General features: G+C 40.1%; 1 protein-coding gene across 2 annotated transcripts in view; it reads left to right on the forward strand.

Moving 5' to 3' along the window:
- cpne5a (copine Va) overlaps window positions 1-25,182 on the forward strand; it is a 67,513-nt gene that overhangs the window by 2,866 nt on the left and 39,465 nt on the right. The window contains exons 2-7 of one of the 2 annotated variants that reach the window (XM_058643527.1): window positions 12,773-12,813; window positions 13,507-13,553; window positions 18,561-18,664; window positions 19,758-19,797; window positions 20,801-20,815; window positions 20,993-21,069. In XM_058643527.1, coding sequence (XP_058499510.1) covers window positions 12,773-12,813; window positions 13,507-13,553; window positions 18,561-18,664; window positions 19,758-19,797; window positions 20,801-20,815; window positions 20,993-21,069 — 324 coding nt within the window. The remainder of the gene's footprint in view (window positions 1-12,772; window positions 12,814-13,506; window positions 13,554-18,560; window positions 18,665-19,757; window positions 19,798-20,800; window positions 20,816-20,992; window positions 21,070-25,182) is intronic. The other variant, XM_058643528.1, reaches the window with a different exon arrangement.

Below are 25,182 nucleotides of genomic sequence, written 5' to 3' on the forward strand. Positions count from 1 at the left end.
TCTTCAAACTCAAGTTGCATCTGTCTCTTCATCTGCTGAACCAAGCACAGTAAATACAGTTCAGTGGGCTAGGGCCAAGTGTCTCTCCTGCGCCTTTACAGGCATCTTACATGGCAAAAATAAAGCATGTTTTCATTAATTAATATTTAAGCAGCGCCGTTAAATATTTTAGGAGTCATCTATGCATTTTGCTACATCATGCTTTAAATATGAGAAAAGTAGTAAATGTGATTCCTCGTGGGTTGTAGAATGTGCCCTCTTCTATATCTCAGCTTACCAGAGCGTCACAGAGTTCCCATGTACAAAGACTTCAGGGAAACTGGGGCTTCCTGAAGCACAGTTTCAGTAATGAATGCTGCAAAGAAATTTATACAGACACACACACACACACACACACACAAAACCCTTTAAAGCTTAGTAGATGGAATTTTATTCAATAGTGATTTTTTTTTTTTTGGTTTATAACGGGGATCCATGTCCTGGATTTTGGAAATTAATTTTAAATGTGCCGTTTATTGAATGTGACTAGTGACCAGTGAACAGAATCAGAGTGAAACATCTTGCTGATAAGATTGAGATCTTTTTAACACACTTATCAGAATGAGAAAAACAATAACATTTTTCCACACAGTTATAGGATTTGAGTTCTTTCACACACACATTTAACCCATCCTTATTACACACCAGTAGTGACTACGCAAGAGCAGTGGACCGTATACATCTGTGCCTGTGGAGCATTGGGGGGTAGTTACCTTGCACTGGGGCACCTAAGCTCATGACCCATGTCTGGATTTCAAACTGGCAACCCTTTGGTTACAAGCCCAAATCCCTTCTGCTTGGCCCCGGGTTCCAGTGGTGAAGCAGTGGCAAGAAAAGAGCAGACTGATCGGATGAAAAGGCCATATACTGTGTTGTATCATACATGATACGCATTTAAAGTGGGAAAACCCCCAGAGATATATTATATTAACAAGGTATGGAAATTAAGGAAATTAAGTATCAAGTATATACTTCACTGATAACAGTCTCACAATTTCAATTTTCATTTGGCCGTAAACTCTCTTAACTGTTTGGTGTGATGTTTTGTTGCACCATTCAAACAATAACACAGCGGATGGCACTTTGACAGCAGAGTTATTTAAACACAGCAAACTGCAGCTATGTGACAGAAATGCAGAACTTTACCACTTTCCCTGTCCAAGTTTTACATCTTGACCAGAAAAGGAAGGAAGAACAAGTGTCTGTAGTGCATTCAAATATAGACGACTGAAAGCCTCGAAGAAGTTGAAGACAAACATGCTAGTGTCGGTATTGTTCTCCAAGATGAGGAAGGAGCTCCGGCCAAGGTTATAGCTATAGTTATAACACTCTCGCTCTTTCTCTCATAAATGTTGATGGTGGATATTTAACTTGTATGTTTTTATAGCCTGTTGTCTTGTTTTCTTGACATGAAGTTATTGTTCTCCACTGCTGCCTGCAACCAAATAAACCAAATGGTAATAAAAATTCAACAGATGGTAGGACAGTCATGTATGTGTATGTGCACAAACACAGTGGGACACAGTAGTAGAGTATAAGAGCAGCTTTGTGTTTTGGAATGCTGAAAGGTCTCTGTTGTACATAATGTTTTATATCCCCTTTAAGTGCAAGAAAACCTTAAGGCACAATGATGTAGCTTGATTTTTATTTTTTGAAACTTCTAACAGATCAACAGAGGGCATGTAAAGCAATGTGTTGGGCATTTGCAGCAGACCACATGTAGGCTGTTAAAAGCAAAATTGGCTGACAAAGCCTCCCATCTTTTTCCACTGCCCTCAGCCTCCCAGAGCTTGAACATCAAACTTGATCTGCTTATTTCATTAGGGTAAAGATGCTGCATGTTGTTCACTGCTGCCTTGTCTCTGCTCTGCTGTCACTCGGCTGCTCACGCTTACCACTCATTTGCTGTGATAGATTGGTTGTAGTGGCGCTGCATCCAATCAATACATTCCCTGGCTTGGGGATCTAACTCAGCCAGGTCACTGTGCTCCCGAGGGGTCCATTACCTGGTGAAATACACGGGAGGTCGCATGACTGTCAACAACGTGTGATAAATGCTCGCAGGAAAGGATTCCTGCTACATGAAGCCACCGATTGCTGTTCCCTGGGGGTCAGTCTGAATACTGTGGGCATGCTTCTTGATCTGTACTCTTCCTGAGGTAATTGTTGGCGCAGAGGGGGAGCTTTTAATGAAATCATCAAGACGATTAGGATGTGTTGCGTTGTTCTTTGGTCTGTCAAAAACAATAGGTTGAGTAGGACAATTGGGATTCAGGCTGCGGAACTAACCTAGTGTTTAGTCGAGCGTGTTGTTATGTCCTGTAAGTCGGATGCTGTTTTTGTGTAAATGGCTGTTCGAGCTGTTGATCCGATTCACGTATGGTTACACATTCAATTAAACTGTGTTTTTTCTGTTTGAAATGTTTATTCTCGGTGAAGTTGGCCTTGAGATTTCGCATTGTGCAAGATTGAAAATGATAAAAGATCTCTTTTAGTAGGAGAGAAGTTTCTGTTTTTTTTGTGTTATACTTTTTGTACCATGCTCTGGGTAAAGAGTGACCTCAGGCAGCTTTTTGCATGTATTATGTCTCGTGTCTGTCAGCAATGTGCCACATTTTTTTTGAGGATCAAGGCTGAGAGGCAACAAGGATGCCAAGATTTTTTTTTTTTTAATTTTTAATCTTGGGGATGTTGGGATTGGGTCGATGAAGCGGATGATTATGCATGAACTCCTGACAAAGTGTGAAAATGAGTTTGGATCCCAGACACTTGGCTTGTGATGGTGTCAACGATATTAATATATTCTCATCGGGAAGGTATGACAGCAGAGGGGCATCCCATGGAAGCACAGTTGTGGTGTCATGCCAGTGGTTTATAACACTCTGCGTGTTGCCTTTCATCCCAAAGTGTTGAACAGAATGACAGGAAAAGTCAAGAGTGTGGTGTCGCAAAAACAATTCAAAGCGCTCCCTCTCGGCTCAGAGGTATCAGGCTGCTTTTGCCACTATTTTCAGAGAACCTTAAGGGTCAGAAGTGTGAGTCAGTGGACAGCTGTGTCAGGCGACAGTTGACCTAAGACCACAGCTTGTCTGGGAAATATGAGCGCTTGTGGTGGATTTGTACCAAGTGTGACAGGTTACTCACTGAAGTTTTCACCACGTTATGTTACATATGCTCAAGGTCTTTCACTTGTTGACAGTCTTATAGCCGACGGCATAAACGCGACACTCATTGTCGGAGTGTTAAGTCTGTTGACATTATCTGAGTGAGGAATTGTTCTGTTAGGCACATTCATGCTAAAGTGTAGATTATACTGTAGCTGTCTGTGTTAGTGAGGAATGTGTGTGCATTTACGGCAAAGATATGTATACAGGTTTTGTTGGCTAAACAAAAGGGCATTCTAGGTTATTTACATGTTATGTTACGCATAACAAATCAATGACCGTGGGTTGTTCAGTGCAGGGTGACTAAAAATAGTTAATAAATGTACTAGAGCTGAAACAATTAATCGATTAATTGATTATTAATCGATTACTAAATTCATCAACAACTATTTTGATAATCGATTATCGATTAATCGGTTTGAAGCTTTTTTCATGATTAAAACAAGATTTCCGATCGTTTAAGCTTCTCAAATGTGCATATTTTCTTAATTTCTTTGCTCTGATAAGAAGTCATTAAAAGTGAATAATTTTGGTTTGTGGACAAATCAAGACATTTGAGAACATCATCATTTCCAGGTTTGATGAAAACCGATCAACATTTTTTAAGGTTTTTTTCCGATATTTTATGGACCAAAACCAAAATGACTCAATGATTTACTCTTCACTATTTTATTTGAATATCTGATTGGGTATATTTATTCTTCCCTGGGTGAACAGATGAATGATGCATTCCACAGTGAAATGAAAAATTATTCATGGCACTGCATTCAGCACCACTTTTTGCTGACTGTCGTTTCACTGAAGTGAAAAATGACGACACGGTGTGAAGAATATCTATCCTGGGGGAAAGCGTATCGGGAAGCTGAAATCAGTTATGCCCCATTGACCGTGTAAGTGTGAGAATGCCCTTATTGAATTGAACCTGTGATTTAGGCCTTTACTCAGCGCATAGAGTTATGTGACAGTTTGAAGAGGGATTCTATACAGACATTGAAACCTTTATAGTGGGCTTATCTTGCTATTTTGAATTTTTTCATGCGTTTGACTCACTTGAAATAACTTAAAATTGATACAAGTTGCTTGCGTATCCTATTTTTTACTTAACTAAGTTTGTTTTGAAATTTTAAATATTGTCTATGTGTCATTTAGGTCAACAGTGGGTTTTAGAAGCTAGGAATGTAATTTGAGTTGCTCATATAAGCATGAATGGATGCTACATAAGCAATTTACTGAATGGACAGCCAAGAGGAAAGGAATTGAGCTTGTAACTGGAAGGTTGTTGGTTCAGTCCCGGGATGGGCCAAGGGCCGGGGTGCCCCTGAGCAAGGCATTGTTCCTTGGGTGCAGATAATTGCTGCCACTTGTATGTGTTCACTACTGATGTGTAATAAAGATGGGGTAAATTCACTATCACTAATTGGTGTGTGCGTGCGTAAAAATGACTAATTCTAATGTTGAATAAATGTGTAAAGAAGTCAGATTAATTAGCATATGTGAATTTTCTTCTCCAGACAAAACAAGGCAATGTGTACAAGGCTTGGGTCACGTTTACCATATTCACCAGCAGCACAGTGCATGTGAACAGCTCCTCTTATGGAATTTCTTACTGTCTCCCTCATCATTTCCTATAATCTCTGCGTTCATGTGACGTGTTTACAAAGGTTTGAAAGCAGTGGAGAAATCATAACTTAGAAAAATGATAACGTCCCCATCCTTGATCAGATTTACTAAGCTACACCAATGGAAAATAGTGTTTTTCATATTTATGCAGACTGCTAGTTAGTTAATGCTCATCACAGTCGGTCTACAGTACCTGCTGTGTGTGCTTTCACCTCTTTAGGCACCTCGAGGCTTTTTATCCGAACAGGCATCTAATTCCCCAGTAACATCAATTATCGTTATACTCTAACCCAAGTGCATTGTATGCTTTAATATTATGATTACTAAAAATTGAAATTGACTCCTCTGCTCCACACTTGACTGACTCCGCCCAGTTTCTTCTCATCTCTGTATAATTATCGTTCACTGTCACTCCAAAGAAACAGCATGAAATTGGAAATACGAACCGTGCCTGGCTTGTTCCCCGTGTTGTAATGCTTTACTGTATGTTGCCAGTCGGTGAAGTACACGGTAATGTGCACCTGCGATCATATTTGCAGCGTGTTTTTTTTTTTTTTTTTTTTTTTTTTTTTCAGATGGAATGTGGAGATAAAATTGGCATGAATTCAGCATAGGCTAAGTGCACTGAGCACTCTGAGCTGTCACCGTGTGCAATTAGCAGTGATATTATTCTCAGGTCAGACATTAGTCACACACCGAAAGCCACCCCGACGCAGGAAGTCACAGTGTACACACATTACATTTATTACACTGGCAGAAGAGCAGTTTTATGACTGAGTTTCTGTCATTGCCCGTGAGACAGTCAGCCGTGCAGAGTGATCCCAGATTGGAAAGAAACTGAATAATAAAACAGATGGAGGTGAAGACAAAGACACCTGGTGGCATCGCAGTAAAGGTTGGCAGCTGGGGTTGTTGCTAATAAAGACAGCAGCATTGGCACTGAATGTAACCAAGTGGATTTTGAAAGATTTAACAAAAACAAAAACAACAATACACTTTAGCATATCTGGGAATTCAATTATATTACTCTGATTCAGTGTAGAGATTTTCACTTTCAGCAGTTTAATGCGTTATAGGGCTGGCAACAATATGCTTTTGTCACAGACTCATGCTCGGGTGTGTTGTGGTTGTGATTTAATATTTTGAATCCATAGGAGCAATTACTGTGATTTTCTTAAAATTTGAATGATAGAATAACCTATGAGTCACAACACACATCACAGTCAGTGACCTTTATCGTGATTGAATGGGACAGTGGTTTCTGACATGTACATGTTTTTAAAGTTAACTGCCAATAATAAAATGTTTGTACATGCCATACACATGGAAACGTCTGTGTCTACCATAGAGCAACATATTTTTCTACACTACCATATATGATAGCTGCAATTTGTGTCTTTAGTTTGTTGGCATTTTATTGTGTGTATTTGGCACTAATGGATCACGATGACTTACTGCGTTTGCTGTGCATTCTGCTGCTGAAGAATACGTTACTTTAATTGCATCGACTGAAAGACCCCACGCTGTAGAAATTACATACTGAGTGTTTAAATTGTGAAAATGCCTCCAAGGAATATTTCAGTCTTAAAGGAATTCTACTGATGTGTAAAGGACTGACTAACCTCTGCAGCTGCATACATGCATCCCATTTAGATCTCGGACGTTCTGACCCCCGAGATGTTGCTTAAAGTTGCATTAGACAAAAAGTCGACTTTCTGACCCTGTGGTGTGTGAGTGGAAAAGAAAATGTCTATTGTCAGTCAAAATGGAGAGGGCCAAAGGCAGGAGAGAAAGTGAAGAGAGATGGAGTATACTTAAAATCCACTTCTAATGTTTTGCTCTTAGCCATTTTCCCTGGTTTGTGTTGTAAAAAAAAAAAAGAAGCAGGTCCTTCCTTTTAACTCAGTCAGAGATTTAAACTCGCATTTGTCGTGTCCTTTTAAGAATCAGTGAGGCGGCACTTCCTATTGAAATTAGCCAGGCAATTTGAAGACAATTTAAAATGACTTTCCCCTGAAATAGTGGCCGTTTCTCCAAGGTGCCAATTATGATTTGGACAATTCGTAGAAAGTGGAGAATTAAGTGACTGCTGACTGTGGGTGCAGGAATTAATTCCCACATTTCTTAGTTTGATAATCAGTCACATGGAGGAAGTAGCTGCCCAAAATGTCTCTGGGGACCTGACTGAAAGTGAGAGCTCTGCACTCTGGCCATGTTTTGGAGGTCAAATCTAAATCACTCTTGTCTGGTAATTGAAACATTTTTCAATATATTACCCAAATTAAAGGAGTTGACACATTCATATAACCACCAAACTGAGTTTAATTAGCTCATAATGAATTGCAGCGTACATGCACCAGGCTAGTATTGCTAATGCAGAAGTGAGCCAGGTTTTGTCACCAACCCTCTGTTGGTGATATTTTAAATGAATGGATGGGATTGACCTGAGCAGTTTTGGGACAGACAGAAATTGGCCTGAATGGCATTTGGGTCAGACATTTCTACAGGGGGGAATAAACATCAGCGAGCTGATTGGTCTAATTTCCACGTCGCTAAGAATATACTTCTGCACTTCCAGCAGACATGGCCGGCTTAATGGTTTACCACGGTATAAGGAAGTCGTGGTATCAAAACTGGTACACGGTATCATACGGCGCTATTTTTAATGAATAGTACAGGAATGACTCAGTAGCTGTGTCCCAATAGTGGAGGCTGCGTCCTGCATTTGTCATTCTAGATGTTGTTGAAATGCGTCACAACACTGCGACGTGGGCTGTCCCAATTGTCACATGAATCATCGTCTCCTTCACATGCGGCTGACGTCTGCCCATTCATGAAGGATACATCTGGTGTGCCCCAGCGGCGGAGCAATGAAGATGGCGCTAATGCACCTTTCAGCTATTTTGACAACCGCCATAGAAATCTTAAGAAGCAGCTTTTTTTTATCTCCCTTAAATCATAAAACACCACAACAGGTTTAGTGGAGCCTGGAGACAAACAAATGCAAACAATGACTCATTTATTGAACTCTAACATAATAACAATACAAAAAGAAGATATAATAATTATGATGTAACTGTAAATGGTTGACTTATGGTGCTTTTCCACTACATGGTACCGGCACGACTCAATTTGGCACGTTTTTGTTGCTTTTCCATTAGCGATATCTGGTACCTGCTCTGGTGAGGTTCCAAGCGAGCTGAGCCGATACGCGTGACGTCGTCAAACTATCTACCACTGATTGGTCAGAGTGTTGTCACTGGAGGAATCATGAGCAAGATGTCCGACACAAGAATCAAACTGAACAATGCCGAGTTGTAAATCAGTTAAAAAGACAACAATCCTGAAAACGTGCGTTAATCTCCAACATTTAGCAAAGGAAAGGTCTAAAATGTCAGTATTTCACAGAGGAGTCTGGTGTATTTAGTGACAGCAGTGCTGAGAGCCAAGATTTCGAGCGGTGGGCCATGTCACAAACCCTTCCGCCATATTTCAGTTCAGTGACTGTGTCCGGACATGCAGGAAGTACTGAACCATTCTGTGAACAAATCTTTTAAATTAACTGATTCTAATGATTCAGAAAACAACTGCTTTACGAGTCACTAGTCAGTATTTGTTGTGTCGCTTATTAAACAAAGTCACGTTAGTTTCGTGCAGCTGTGCTGTGGTGACCCCGCCCACGTTGAGGAGGTACTATATTGTAATGGAAAACCAACCAAACCGCGTAGAGCTGTGCCGTGCCGTGCCGGTACCATGTAGTGGAAAAGCACCATTACATATGTATATGATGTTGATAAACTTCAGTAGAAGTTGTGTTTTATTCATAAATTATTGAGGAGAAAAATTATATTTCTAAATCACATTTGTTTATGGAATGAAGAGATTGAAGGGAAATGATTTTACTTGTCCGTGGTTGTGTCTCAGTCTGAGATACATCCCACACATAGCCAGAGGAAGTGACATTTTAGAGCTGTAATCACAAATACCATGATACCATCATCTTACCATCAGTTTCTTGTACTGTCCCATAAAACATCTATATGGTTTCAAAACTTGTAATTTGGATGTTTTTTAGCCACTAAAGAGAGTCTTGATGAGAAGGAAGAGACATTTTAAAAGCAACAACAATAGACACCCATATTTAATTCTAGAGGAGGTCTGATCAGCCACAACTTGAGTACCAGTGTCAAATGTTAGAGTTTTTAGAATAAAAATGGTGTCAGCGTGAATGAATCCCCAGAATTCATAAAACATTAAATACTTGAAAGAGGAAATTATCATACTCAGATACTTAATGAAGGTGGTGGGATCAAGAGGAATATGGAAAGTGATGTTGGCCATTTTTTGATTCAGATATTTGAAGTTTTGGGGATCAGAAGGATACACGACAGGCAGCTGGATCTAATTACCTTTGTCCTACTTTTGAATACTTTATCCTAATCAACAAACCTTCTCTGCATCAGCTGTTGGGATAATGATCTTCTCTTATCCCACTGAGATCTGTGGAGAGAAGAGGTTACCCTCTAGAATGGGCTGCAAATCTGCAGTGAAAGCAGACGGATTATCAGAGATGTTAATACCCATTCTGCTCTACCGCTCTGTGCTCTCTGGCCATGTGCACGGTGAGATGGTGGATTAATATGTGTATTAATATGTATACTAATTATTACTCCCAGGAACAGACATGTTCTGCTCACAGAGGTTAAACAATGCACATGAAGTCTTTGTTGAGTAACACAAGAGTGAAACACTGTATGTCATGTTGTGTGTCGCACTCTTCCCCGCACAACCAGACGGGAGAAAGTGGTCGACAAGTCAATTGTGTGAGGGTAGCAGATGGCAGACAGTAACAGGTGGATGTAAAGAGGCAGTTAGTCATAGATGGCTTTGTTATCTGTTAAGCCCAAGGCTAATGCCCACCGAAGCTGTATCTATTATCCCCACACATATCCCTCTGGCAGAAGATTTTGTGTCCAGGATTGCAGAATTATGTTGTTGCATGAATGATGTCCTGTTGTTTGGATTCAGCCCTGAAATCTCATCAATATTCATTGAATTTCCGTCTGCCTCCTTTAGGGATGGGACCTGTTTTGCTCTGCATGCAAGTTATTTATTGACAGCGCTCACATTCAGTCACCAGAAACAAGAGATATTTACTGCACACTGTAGGCTTTTACCTTTATATTGATATGCTAATGAGGTGTTGAAACCATCTGGAAAATGTCTGTCATCTACGATGCTAAGATGATGAGTGAAGTGAGTGATGGCAGACCGGTCCTAGATTTTGAAGGTAATATCTGTTTGATCAGATCTTGTTATATAAGTGAAGGAAACATATAAGGGAATGGCTTGAGTTTTTGGGGAAAAACGTCCCTAAAGAATACACAGCATCCAGGCTGGAGGAGGCAGAAAATAGAAAATGGCATACATCATATTTGCACTGATTGCGGTTCTCATTCTGAATGAGCCAATCTGTGAGGTTTTTGGCAGCTTGAAAAGGCGTTGGATGATGATCAGTGTCAGGAAACTAGATTGCTCCACCACACCGAGGAAGGCTGTGCCTTATTAGATGACTTTGAGGTTATTGTAGGTATCCTGACATGCGGTAGCCTTGTTTTTTTGATTGTGGTTCAAAGTGTGGGAGATTTAATGGGGAAGTGAGTGAGTGTGACTTACATAACTAACTTCTGCTCTGTGGAACTGGATCAACTTAACAATGTGGCACACATGGATTGCGTATTGGCCTCCTCTGACACCAGGATGCTGCCGTGAATGTCAAATGAGCTTTGAATCTAGTTTAGCCCAGGGATGCATACTGATGCACCTGTTCAATGTATTGATAGTGCCATGTTGCAGTGAGTATTGAAATAAATCCACATGCTGAATGAAGAGTGTGTGATTGTTTGTTGCTCTCTGCCCTGAGGCCAGAAACACCAAAGCAAAAGTAGCTACACTCTCTACCTTCCTGCAGCAATGACACACAACTCCAAAAGTGCTAGTTATCTTCTATGTGCTGTATATTGCAAAAAGTCTTTGGCCACAAATAGATTTGTTATTTTAGCAATAATATAATGACCATACAGACTAATTATTTCTCAATCACCTAACTGGAATACATTAAGGAAATACAGGAAACATGTATGCATGTTCTTAAGGGAAAAAAAAACTTCTACAGGTTGAAGTGTCAAGTATTCAGTGTGACCTCTCCAACATTTGAACAATAGCACGACCCCGGAACCATAATTAATGTTACTGCTAAAACCTGTGTTTGTCCATGGCAAACAAATATCTGGTCCATTACACCAGGTTTATTCAATACATTTTATTCTCTTCTGATGAATATCGTAATTTTTCCAGTATGATTAGAAAGAAGCGCAAACTATACTAAATATTCCATTGTCGGGGCGACAGTAGCTCAGTGGTAGAGCGAGTTGTTTTTCAACTTAAAGACTGTGGGTTTGATTCCCGACTCTGCTAGTCTACATGGTAATAATACATGCACACTCACACACACACACATACACACAGTGGACAGCACAGAAGTGGTGGTGAAGACCAGTGAGAAGTGCTTTTTCAAGGTGACTACAAACACGACTGTAGCACTGAAGTGTAATCATAACCTTCACGAGTAAAAAGCCAGTAAGAGCCCTTTATCACACTGACTTGTTTAACCAAGTATAGAAATGACCACCCGCCATTTTAATCAAACACAGTGCGCCTGTTTGGCAAATAATGAAAAGCTAAAGGAGAAGCTGTCTACTCTGAATGTTGACTTCTTAATTTGCCTCGCGTCTTCAGATACATACAGTATGTGAGTTTTTTTGTAAACTTACAACTACAGGCTGAGACAGCAGCCGTCGTCTTCTTTATCAGCTTTACCTGCAGGAGATGAATCTACAGCAGCAGAGGGGGAGCATTGAGGAGAGGACACCAAGGATTTATGCAGTGTTCTTTATTCAGCCTGAATCATGGTTTTCATGTCATGAATATTATTGATTTTATTGACGTTTTACATTTTTCTCCCAGATAATAGTTATAATAGCTTATATACTGTGGTATTTTATCACATTACTGCACTGTACACCTTTCTTTGAAATCAAATCAACTTAATATGATTTCACAAATCACACTTTCCCCCGGAATAAACGCCCCAAAAACTGTTATGACATTGGAGAAAATTGAGGATACCTCGGGATGAAGCGACAAAGAAGCGATCCTCGATGTTGCATTAACTCTAATTAAACAAAAAACAGAACCACATAACCTGTACTGTACTGATATGATAAATGAGAGAACCCTCACAACTGCACACTCAACACGAGGCCTCCAGAACCTTGCAGTCACACATTCAAACAGCTGACTTCTTAGATGGACCTCTAGAGGCCCAGCTCTTGATATAAATATAAAAAATAAATAAAAATAATATTAAAATAAAATAATAAATATAATAATAATAAAATCTGTTTTCCCAAACCTTGACATGATGATGTTCTCGAATCTCTTGTTTTGTCCACAAACCAAAATGAATATGTTTTGTTTTATGTGTAGCAAAGTAACTTGTTTTAATTTAATTAGTTTTAATAATTGCTGCAGCCCGACACTGTACACATATACAAAAATGTATCATCAAGCATCATCAATTTCTTTCAAATGAAAATAATTTCATTTAAATCAAACACACTTGACCTTTAAGTCTGTTTTCAGTGCCACCTCTGCGTCTGTGTCGCTTCACTGATCTTGAATGGGTTTATTGTTCCACTTACTTTGAAATGAAACTCAAGGACAGTATGAATTTTGTGATGTTAAGTGTGGTTGGGAATCACTGTCACTGCAGATATTCAGTAGCTCTTTGCATATGGATTTTTTTTCATTTAACTGCATAAGAAATGATGTAAAAATTTATCATAATAACACCATATGTATGATATCCATGTTTCCTTCTCCCACAGGAACCTCTTGGACCGAGACACTTTTACCAAATCTGACCCAAGTAAGTTTTCTTTAAATGCTAATTGCAGCTTTGCTTTTTTTTTGACACCATCTCATTTTGCAAGGCTTTACTTTTTTTCCCCTTTTTCTTTTGCTGAGCATGGCTTAGATTAATTCTCAAAGATCAACTGTAATGACATCCTTTTTCTCCCTGGGTGCTACAGAAAGTACCTTAATGCTGGCAGGGTATAAGCACCAGCTTCTGAATACAAATGGGTGTCTTTTGGTGAGAATAGGAATCTACCATTAATAAATTTTCTTAGATCCTCCCTGCAGGACACAGAGTGAAAGGGACATTTTATATAATAGGGAGGATGGTTAAGCCCTTTGTGTAAATGGGCTTCAGTGAAAATAATGCACACTTGCCCTGTTTTGTAATAGCCTGAAGATGAAACTCTGGATGTATGGCAGGTCACGTAGCGGTTTCTCGTCTCTGCTTCACTTCAAATCTAAAAAAAAAAAGAATCAGGGGTTTTGCCTCTGAGCCTTGATCTTTGCATGTGGACATCACACACTGAATTTGATGCAGCGCAGCTTTGTCAAGTTTGGCACTGCATTATGTTGTCAGGGTGTGGCAGCGAAGAAGGGACTAAACAAACACTATGTGAATAAATGGGCTACTTGATTGAAATGATTTACTAACCATTTATTCCTCTGCTCTTTTCCTCTTTACCTCCTCCTGCTCTGTTCTCAGTGGTTGTGTTGTACACCCAGGGCGTGGAGTCCAAGCAGTGGAGAGAGGTAAGGGATCACATTTGTCCCTCTGACGGCACAACTCCATCAGCTTGTCCCCTCTCCATGACAGCATGCTCCCTGTTTACACCCACGACCAGCTCTGCCTCAGGGTAAATGCTGTGACTGCCAATCATTGACAGTCATCTGACCCCGTGAATATCCACGGTGCTGGCCAGCGCTGTGTTAGCTGTGACTGATTGGCCGATTAAGGTGACAGCTACATGTATCGACAAATATTTTTCTCTGTGTCTGAGTCCCCGCTGGCTGTAGGCCTCTGGGATTAAATTTGATCAGAAGGGCAGATAAAGTGGAGAAAGGCCGACATTTCAGTGAGACAGAGGTTCATTCTTCGTCCTTGTAATCTCTATGGATGGGCTTTCACAAGAAATAGCTATTTAAATTACACCTATACCAGCAGGGTATACTATACTAACACCGTTTGAGAACACGAAAAGTGTTTCAAAGCTAAAAGCCAGCAAAGACAGAAATGTTACACAATCAATACTGAATATACACATTTCCTAACAGAAAGAAACTTTACAAGCTCAAAGTGTTTCGCTCCTGCTTTAATGCTAAAATCATTTTTTTTTATTTAATAGAATGTTATTTGACTCCACAAAGACCTTGGTGTTACACTGGTGCATAGTTAAGAGTTACCTCAAATGTCCATTTGAAGTGAATAAAACCACTAATGTTTGACCTGTGGGAACCATCATTGAACAAACTCAACTGGAACCACTGCCAGAACCTCATTTTTTTTTTTTTTACAAATTTAACCAACATTCAACGTTCCTTTTTTTTTTAAAATCTTCAATAAATTCATTTATTGAAGATTGAAAACAATATCAATCATATTTGTAAACTTAATACTGTATCTGTATGTAAATATGAAGCTTGCAGCTCGGTTAAAACAAGCTTTACACAAAGAGTGAAAACAGGAATGGAAGAACCATGTTGCATCCACCATGTATGTGATGCACTTTGATTACACCGCCTTTATGGCAGGAAAAGCGTCTGCAAAAATGAACTCCACCGGTGCCTGTTTCAAGTTGTCAGTTCACTGAACACTTAATATCCTCAGAGATCTAGCAATTTATCACAGATCTTGACAGACTGAATATATCTGACCCCTTTAACATTCCCAGGTGCTTTGCATGAGTATTAAAGCAGCTGGAGTGGACATTATTCCAGGCCTGCAGTATTTTGACATCCTCAACTTTCTGATTAACATTCCTGCTATGGAGAACAGTAGGATATTGCAGTGAAAGCATGTAAAATAAACAGTGGTGACTTATGTACCTGATATAAAATGATCACTACTCAAGTGGAATGTGTTGCCTGTGGATTCCTATCCCTCCATCTTGCGTCCTCAACTGTTTTGGTACCTCAGGGCACAACAGCTATCCACCATCATCACTTTCTATGAATACAGCTGGTGAGGAGACGACTTGACATGTTTGGTTTATATGTCTGGATTTGAACAGCTTGGCCTCTTGCAAAAATGGGGTTGTTTTGATTCCGATTATTGCATAATGAGATTGTGTGACATTATTGTCTTGACAGTATAGTTCTATCTTGTGTATCTGTGATTACTAACCTGACTGCATTATTCATGTCCCAGCTGGGACAATTAAGCTACCTAATTGATTGATGGATTGATCGGTTGAATGTGTGAGTGACTGTAACACAGTGCTTCCAAATCGCTGGATTTAAAACCAAGTGTCACTGTTTAACATGCAAATGTGCTCAAGCATCAAGTGCAGTGTTGGGAGGGGAAGAGCCAACTTACAGCTGTCAACGCTGCTTTCACTGCCTCACCTACAGCTTACCGACTGTGGGTGCAGCTTGACTCTGTCTCCCTGACAGAGATAGAGGCCCGTGTTGTCGCTGCAGACGACATCTGGCTCTGTGAGCACCAGAGCCAAGCTGTGCAGTATTGATAAAGCTGAGCTTCTCCTTTGCCCTTCTGTCGTGTAATTTGGTTCTGTTCTCCTGAGAGCAGATACAGTTGGTCAGAGAACCGTGCACTGTGCACCAACCGTCTTTAATCCAGTTACAAACCCCATCGGCTGCTAGTCACTCAAGTTCCTCCATCAAGGGGAGAATATAAAGACAAATGTTACGGATAAATTGCGATTCGATTCCAGGAGGATGTCATCATCCTCTCCCCTTCAGGACCTGAGCCCCAGTGATTTTATTATGTCAGCATCCATGGATGAATATAAAGAACTGTAGGTGCAGCCCATCATTCTCCTTCCGCATGACACTACAGTCCTAATCCTCAGCTCCCTTGTCTGTTTTTACTCCTAGTTCATGACGGATTTTACTCTGTCCCCCTCTTTCACTCAACTGGGCAGCTGACACTGTGTAACCTGCCTAAATTCAAGCAAGGCCCTTTTCGATTCTAGTCAAAATCTTAGACATTAATCTTTCACCAGGATGAATTTTCTGACACCCCAGCTCGCAATTAATTCTAGTTGGGGATATTGGACGTGAAGAAGTGCACACTGCCAGCACCAGAAATTCACTCGTCCCATTTTTTCTTCTCCCTGGTGACAGTTAATTGTAGTGCTGAGGCAACACTGTTTTTTCAGGCTGACTGTGTACTTGCCAAGGCAGGAACAATATGTGGAGTGGGAGATCTCTTATTTCCTTAGGTGGTTGTTCTTTGTTCTGGTGCTCATTCTTTTTCCTTTAAGTTTTGGCCTGAGACCAAACTGAATCTGCCCCCTGCCTCCCCACTACTCACAGAAACAGGTGCTTGTGGAGATTTCCCCTCCTTTGCATCTGCTGGAACAGAGCAGTGACAGGAGTTCAACGTGAACAAACTTAGACATACCTCAGCAAACCCACTCTAATGTCATTGCATTTGTAGATCCATCATCTACCGCTTTATCCTCCACCAGAGGGTCGCGGGGGATGCTGTGCCAATCTCAGCTGACATAGGGCGATAGGCGGGGTACTATTTAGAGTGTCCAATTTACCTAATCCCCATATTGCATGTTTTTGGACTGTGGGAGGAAGCCGAAGAAGAGGAGAACATGCAAACTCCATGCAGAAAGGCCCTTGTTCCAACTGGGGCTCGATCCCGGGTCTTATTGCTGCAAAGGCAAGAGTGCTAACCGCTACACCAACCGTGTGGCCCGCATTTATATTAATTTGTTAAAATTATAGCACAAGTGAAATGACTCTCGCCTGTTGTCCCATACTGTGCCGCAATTAATGTTCTTTCACATTCACTCTTTTGAGACAATGGTAGTATTCAAATTTTGAACAACAGTTGTAAAAATGGTCAGGAAATACAGACAAAAATGATGCTTTAGCACCGCCACTGTTCCCCTCAACACTGATTAAATGTAATATACTGCTGTGACTGAAGGTTACTAGCTTGCTAATGCATCAAATCCACACTGTGATGTAATATTACAGAGCAGATACATGCATTTAAAAAAGGGTGACCATCCAATCCAAAAAAGTTCAAAGGTTGTTTTGTTGGTAATATACTGAATTTGAAGTTTCATTCTGTCAGAAGGAAAAATAAGGTTGTTTTTTTGGAAAACCTTGACATCTTCCTCAGAATCACGGCGAGGTAATCAAAAAACCTTATTTTTCTGTCTGACTGAACGAAACTTAAGCTCAAAGGTGAACATTATTGGTCCTGCACTGCCAGGAAATCTCTATGATGTGAACACAAAGATACTTTTTAGGAAGCAGAGGCTTCTGTAGTTCACTGTCCGTTTATTTATCAAAAGTAAAATTCCATCACTACTGTTGGAGCAGCTGGAGATGGAGCAGGTGCCTCCTGACTTGAGGCAACTAGTAAGTAAAGTAACAAGTAATTAGTAACTAGTAATTTGTGCGATGTCACAGCAATGATGGTGTCTTGAAAAATATCTATAATTTCTTTGAATTATGCACTAAAAATAGTCATAAAGTTCAGAGTAAAAATCATCAACACTTGACCCTTGATGATTGCCAGCTTTGCTATGTAGAAAAATGGTGACCTATGTTATATACAGTAGTATAAGTTTTATATATATATATGTTTTTATATATATATATATATATCTATCTATATCTATATATCTATCTCCTCATTTGTGGTGACGTGTCGTTTGTCATTTCACATTTGATGTGTTTGATTTGGAACAACGGCACCATGATAACATTCCCACACATCATGCCAGTGAGTATGCTGTGTTATACAGTGCACATGTGCCGTCAGTTTACAGACTGAAAATATTCTGTATGAGACACGGCACCCCCACTGTTTCACCCCCACTGCTTGTAATCACAAAGGTGTGAGCCTGTAATTTCATCTCTTCATTAACCCCGGCCACTGCTATTGCAAATTCACTGTGTCAGTTCTTGATGCCACTTTCTACTGGGGATCTTTTATTTATGCAGCTCAACGTCAGGCCTCTGACTTTGAAATATAAATTTTGCATACAGTTATTGTGAGCGTGCTTGCACAAAATGGTGCAAGACTTTGTGTATGTGTTCATTTGTGTATCCGCACATCATCAGAGGGTCTTGCACTGTGACACTCAAATGCTTTTTTATTTTTACAGTGTCTGTGCTGGCAAGTTCCCATTTACACAATAGGAGAATGTTTGCCATCTTCCTCCCACACAGTTACAGTGTGAAAACATTTTTCCTTTCCTTTGTTTTAGCACATCATCGCCTCATTCCTTGTTTTGAAGTGGATTTGAAAATGACAGTGGTGTGACTGTTGTAATAATACAATTAGTGTAATTAGAGTCAAATAAAGTGCTTCTCTCAGGTCTCTCTATCTGCAGCAGAATGAGAAGAGCTGACGGTGAGCAGTCATTGACTTCTGTTAAATCTCAGGCTATCTGAAGCTGTGAATTTCACTCACCTCTTGGGAGAAGACAGAGGGGCGGGGATGAGGTGATGGAGCAGTGTGTGTAGTTTTGCATGATGTGTTGTCCTAACACTCCGTTTGCTTACATGTTCCTTTTAATCCCTCTTTTTTATTTGGCTCTGATCTAGTTTGGCAGAACAGAGGTAATCGACAACACACTCAACCCGGACTTTGTCAGGAAATTCATCCTGGACTACTTCTTTGAGGAGAAGCAGAACCTGCGCTTCGATGTGTGAGTTTTTCCTTTTAACTGGTCCTTTGAGGGAAATCACTGTGGTGTGTGTTTTTTCAGATGCGATACCCTCCTCTCACACAGTTCTCAAATTCCTCCTTTTATATCCTCCACATGCTTTCACATATTCGTCCTCATTCATCCTTTCTCTTCTTCATCCATCTCTTCACCCACTACACCTCTCATTTTCTCTCTCTCGAGTCAGTTTTTCCTCTCCTCTCTTGAGGAATTATTCATCAGTGCAGTGTCTCAATAGTCGCTCATGAAAAGGCAGATTGGTAAAAGGTTGATAAATATTTCATACAAAGTTTTATCCTTAATCTCACTGCTGCTAAGAAAAGCAAATGTCTGAAAGCAAGTCCTATAGTCTCACAGAGACCCTTCCCTTCTCCCTTTTTCACATATTGCTGTCATTCTCCTCTTGAAAAGGTCAGGCAGTGAGAGGGTCGGGAAAGTGCAGGTTGATATTGAAATCCAAATAATTCAGTCAGAATCATTTCTTCCTTTTCTTCCTCTTCCTTAACAAAAGGAAATATGCTTCTGAAAATCCCTCCTTCCCCCCCTCCCTTCAAGCATGAAGTCCCTGATGGACTTCCAGGATGTATCACACAGCAGGTCTCTGTGGATTTTTAGACATTTAATGAATTAATTAGGCATGCTACCATGATACGACAGTGGAACAGGAAAGGAGGGAGTGCATCCCCTCACAATTAGTGCTCCTCATTTACATCTCTCTTTTATCACAGAGGTGGGAGCCAGTGCATTCTGAGCTTTAATTACTTTTACATTAAGATTGACTGGCAGATGTGCAAAAACTTTTTGTACTGCTAGATTGTTTCAAAATGATCCCACTGGCATAGAGGGGAAATTACATTTAGAAACTATAGAATGGCTCCCTTAATTAACTGTCACATTGTTGCTTACCATTTTTACTGCGCTATTCCATTTGCTCCCCCAATGACCGAGGTGTGTGATTGACGGGCAGAAAATGTCTGCAGACACTATCTTTTTATTAGAGTCAGTATTCGTGAGGCTGTTGTTTTGCCCACATCTTTGCCTCTTTGATTTATGGCCTTTTTTTTTCCCCTTTCAGGTTCGATATTGACTCTAAAAGTCCAGATCTGACAAAGCACGTAAGTGAAGAACTTGCATACACGTCTTTGATAATTATGGTTCTGTGCAAACCAGCGTTTGTAGCAATTTATTTTCCCAATAATGAGTCTACTCTATGCTTTATCTGCCAAAAAGATGTTTACCTTTCTTTGCTTCCCATCTGCTTCAATTTATAAAACAAGCAGCTTTATTTCTCCAGAGCGATAATAATCAAAGTTTCATTTGCATCTGGCATTAACTCGCATTACCTTTTTTGTTAATTGAAAATGAAACCATCTTTATCAAAGCTTTTCAGCACATTTCCCTGTTTGGTGTTGTATGAAATTTAGATTTTCATTTTCAAGACAGCATGTGATATTCAAAACAGTACATTTATTTTTAAATTGAACGCCGACATTGACATGGCTTTGATATAGAATGTTATTCAACAGCTCATTCAATGTAAGACGTATGTCACTGATAGTTCAGTGGTTCTCAAACTTTGTATACCAAGTACCACCTGAGACAAACACTATTAGGCAGTTAACGGCCACAATAAAATAGAGTTTTCCAAATACGCCAAACTGTAAATGTGATTTTCCTCCTTGTACCACTGGTGGTACACGTGCCACAGTTTGAGAACCGTGGTAATAGTTTACTCACAGACACACAAGGATTGTGTTTACACTACATGGTTTACATACTACCCGATGAAAAATGTGATGCTTCCATGTAAGCGATGCTTCCTTGTTATGCGTTTGCATTGCAGTCCATGCCATGAAAACTAACTGTTCCTACTGTGAAATGCTTTCATACTTTGCTTTTTCTCCTCTTGCTCCGCTCCTCTTTTTTTTCTGCTCTTAGCCTTCCACTGAACACATAATCTGCTCTTTCACATTTCCACTCTCGCTCTTCTTTCTTGCACTTGTTTGATGACAGTCTGGTATTTGAGTTGTGTGCCTTCTGTTCCATGATATGCTCTGTTGTGTCACCTCTGCCGCCTGGTCTCTATCTTTTCCTCCACCCTCTTCTCCACCTCGGAAGCCGCCCGACTTTAACGTACGTGTCTGCCTCAGATGTCCCTAATTTACAACCGTACAATGCTTAGCTTATAACGATGCTTAACTCCTCACCGGTTCTCCTTGTTACCCTCCTGTGATCCATCTTGAATTACCCCATCCTTTGCCCCAACCTGTGTCTCTCTCCGTCCCACGTTATGTTCCCCCTCCATGACAGGACTTCCTGGGCCAGGTCCACTGTACGCTGGGAGAGATCGTGGGCTCACCTGCCAGTCGCCTGGAGAAACCTTTGGGGTGAGTGTTTGCTTCAAAGTGTTCTCTCTGATTGAAGCTGCTCAGAGCTGGAAATACATTTTTGCTTCACTTGCGCGAGACAAATGGAATGCTTTTAACTTTGCAAACACAAAGCTTTTTTTGATATCGGATGATAAAAACGCAGAGCCACTCTCAGCCCATTCAAATATAATGCGGCTCTCCTGCAGGATTTCACACATTCCATCAAAGATTCAGCAGTGATGAATATGTCTGCACTCTAGAGCCATCTGTGTCATACATTACACTGTAAGATTAGAACAGTATGCTTGGAATGGTAATGGGTAATTGAACACAACCGGGAGCTTCCTCAGTGCAATTACTGTCATTAGGGTGGCCATCAACCACAGAGAGTGGATTGAAGTCGACGCCTACAGACCTGTGTGTGGCTCTTTAAGTGGGAGTGTGAGATGGAGGATTTTTGACAGACTACAAAGCTTGTGTTTGTGCATGAGACTGTGAAGTGCAGCATGTATGCTTCCGTGTGATGTATGGGGTGAGGATGGCTTCGTTAGAGGGGAGTCGGCGCGAACAGCAGGGCTTTGGTGTCGACCGTGAACTCTGCCAGTGACTGGTGCTTGTGGAATACAGAGCTCGGTGCCTGTCAGTGCTGAATATGAAGATGAGCAGGATCAAGGGACGATGTTCACCAGTTTGCTGTAAATTAGGCTTCACAAGCATAAGACGCAGCCTCAGGCAGAAATTCTACATCTTCAGTGTTGGAGCTTGACAAATGTTGTGATTCTGCACGAATACAACGCTCACATACTGTAATCTATCAACAGAGGTCGATGGTAATGATGTGGTTGCTGTTAGAGTTCAAATCTGTAGAATTTATCACTCGTGAGAACATTCTCTTGTGCTGCTGGTAACTGTGCTGGGCAATATATCGATATTATATCAATATTGTGACATGAGACGGGCTATCATCTGGATGTCGTCATGTAGTGATGTCATCTGTGATGTAGGCTGTTTGGGTACTGATTGTTAAGCTTTTAGTCAAATATTATATTAAATGAATTATCGATTTAAAGAAACCAAGAAGTGACAAAAAAATTATACAAGAAAACACCGTTAACAACTCTTCAGTGTTTTAGTGATTATATTTATTGGTAATTTCATTGTTTCATACACATGAAAAAGTGTAAATACCCCAGAAATAATTTAAAATCAAAGGGAGCAGCAGCAGCAGCTGTATTTTAAGTATGTAATACAGATCATGAACAGCTAGAATAGAGAAATTCCTCTATTTTTAGGGTACATCTTTTATTTAAGAGTATAATACAGTATTTGCAATGTACTGTATTGTCACTGTCCTGTGAGAGGCACAAACCTCTGAACAGCCAGCTTTTTATCTACTGAGATATATCTTGTGCAGTATATTGGGACATAGCCTAAAAAATATCAACATATGATTCACAAATCATATCACCCTGCCCTAATTGTACTTAAAGCCTCTATGTCGGAAATAAGTGATTCAGAAAACTTCTATTGACATTCAGGTTAGGGTGCTGTTTTATTCAGCTTGTGTCTTTCTGAATTGTTAAACAGTATCCATGGGTGACGGAGTTTCCCTCCTGTGACACACGTTGCCTCAGAAGTTGTTTAATAGCTATGTGCTGCATTTCCTTGTCATGCATCCTGACGTGACAGTACCTCGGTGGACCTCAGTACTGCATCTTTGAGGAGCGGCTCCCGCAGGGACTGAGGAAATCTGTTAGCCATGCTTAAACAAGCCCTCCCAAGGCACACTGCATCCAATGACCTGCTTAAGAAGCACGTCGGCACTCTCTTTCCCTATTTTCCACACTCCATCTCTCATTTATTCTCTCAGATTCATTTTTTTTCTCTAGCTTGACCCATTTCTTCTCATTGTGTTCGCTCATCTTTTTGTTCTCCAAACCTCTTACTCTCTGCCTTCTTTTTACCCTCTCCTCCATCACACACACACGGTTTCCATGACTTCAGAGGACATTACGTTGATTTACATTAATTTCCTGGAGACTTACCTTAACCATAACTACTACTGGCCTAATTCTAACCTTAACCTTAACCTAACCCGAACCTCCTAACCATACAACATGTGTGTACCTTAAAATGTAATCATATTTGTTATGGGGACTTGATTTTTGTCCCCACAAGGAAGACATGTCCCCACAACACGAGTAATGCCAGAAAATGTCCTCATACACACACACACACGCACACTGTAGAGACATCTTACCATTATCCATACTGTAACTGCTACACACTTCCCAAACCCTCACCCACAAATCCTTAGTGAGGTGAAGGTTTGGTTCCCAGATTGGTAATGAGTCCCCACCTGGCAGTTTAAATAAGTTTTCCCCACAATGGTGTAAATATGTCTCCTCCAAAACACTACTCATTTTCCATTTTTGAGGAAATGCAGTAGCTGTATGCATTGTGTGGATCTTGTCTTTTTTATGTGCGATGTCCGTATGCTGGAATCATAGGGAGATAGTTGTACTTGCATTGTCCAAAAGATTGGGAGATATTGAGTCTTATATTTCACCCAATTGAGGTTTAAGAAACATCAAAATCAGTTTTTTGGTGTTATTTTAAATACTGGAGTGACGTTGTATTCCTTTCTGATGTCTGCTCGTGTCTTCTTACAAATTAGGATAGTTAGGCTCGATGCCTTATCCAAACAAACGACAGTCACGGTGATTTCTTTGGTCCTTATTAACGCATTTGTCATGAAAATAACACAACAGTCATTCTGAAAGCAAGAAAGCTAGATTTTTGGATTTATTAGGACTAAAATAGACCGCGTTGCCAGCGTTGACTTTTATAACACTTAGATATGCTGTAAGGATTCTTTTATTCTAAGCAGAGTGCTTTGTCTTGTCAAAATAAATAAATAACTAATGCTGTAGCTGCTAATGAGCTGATATTGTGGTTAATGAAAGAAACCATACTTACTTCGTGTTCAGAATGTGGTTGTCGAAAATAGTCTCCCATGAACGAAACTAGGTTAGATATTATTGTGAACTGCATTCACTCCGTCTTCTTTTTATTCTTTTTTTTTTTTTAGACGTGAGCCATAACCACCACTCTTATTCATTTTTGAATCTGTATATGCAGTCACATTTAGACAAATGACAGACAGACACTAATAATATATATGTCGTTTTTCCTGCGCTAATAAATGCATGCATAAGTAAAAAAAAATCAACAATAAACGTCTGTGGGTTAAACCCAGGGTTAAAGAGCAGATAAAGAATCACTAGACGCCGTGGTCATGTATGAATAAATGATGAATACATTATATATACACACATTTTTCACATCTTATTGCCTCTATTGCTTACATTTACACTTAGCTCACGCAGTCATTTTTGAATCTGTTTTTGCAGTACACATGGGAACAAACACAAAGCTTTAGAACACATTTCTGAAGGCTTATCTGTTTTGGGGATAATAACAGGTCAGTTGTAACGTTTGGTTTTCCCCCCACGTGACTGTAATGAGATTTAAACATGTGCACACTGGTACAAATCTTTCCTGTTTATGTGGTTTTAATGAGAGTCATACATCACTGTTTGTGGAAGCTGAGGAAATGCAAAGCTCAGTGATTGATTGACGCAGGTAAATGGCATCTTTTACTGAAAAATACACGTCAACTGTCACGCTGCCTCACCTTCCTGTGATGTTATTATAGGAATAATAATATGGCCGCCTATAGGTAACATGATAATGGACTTCATTATATAAATAATTGGAACCTCTTCTATTGGTGTGGTAAATTATACCACAGTAGATGTTGCAAATGCAGCACAACATTAGCATAATAAACCCATTAGCTGCGAGTGTGCCGTCCTGCTTTATTATAACAAAGAAGTAGGATATGAACTGTAAGCAAAACCACAATGACTGTCGTGGGTGTGTTGGATGCACCATGAGAGTCGAGAGGATGAGGAGTGTAGAAAGTAAAAGCGACGTACAGTAAGTGACTTCAAAAGTGCTTCATGTTTAATTTACTCTTCAGCTCATATAAAAGATTAGCTTGTGTCTACGCCGATCTCTACTTATGTGAGACGTTATAACGGCTCCATCCATAAAATGAGCTAATGG

Source organism: Solea solea, chromosome 11 (assembly GCF_958295425.1).
Source record: "Solea solea chromosome 11, fSolSol10.1, whole genome shotgun sequence".
NCBI lineage: Eukaryota > Metazoa > Chordata > Actinopteri > Pleuronectiformes > Soleidae > Solea > Solea solea.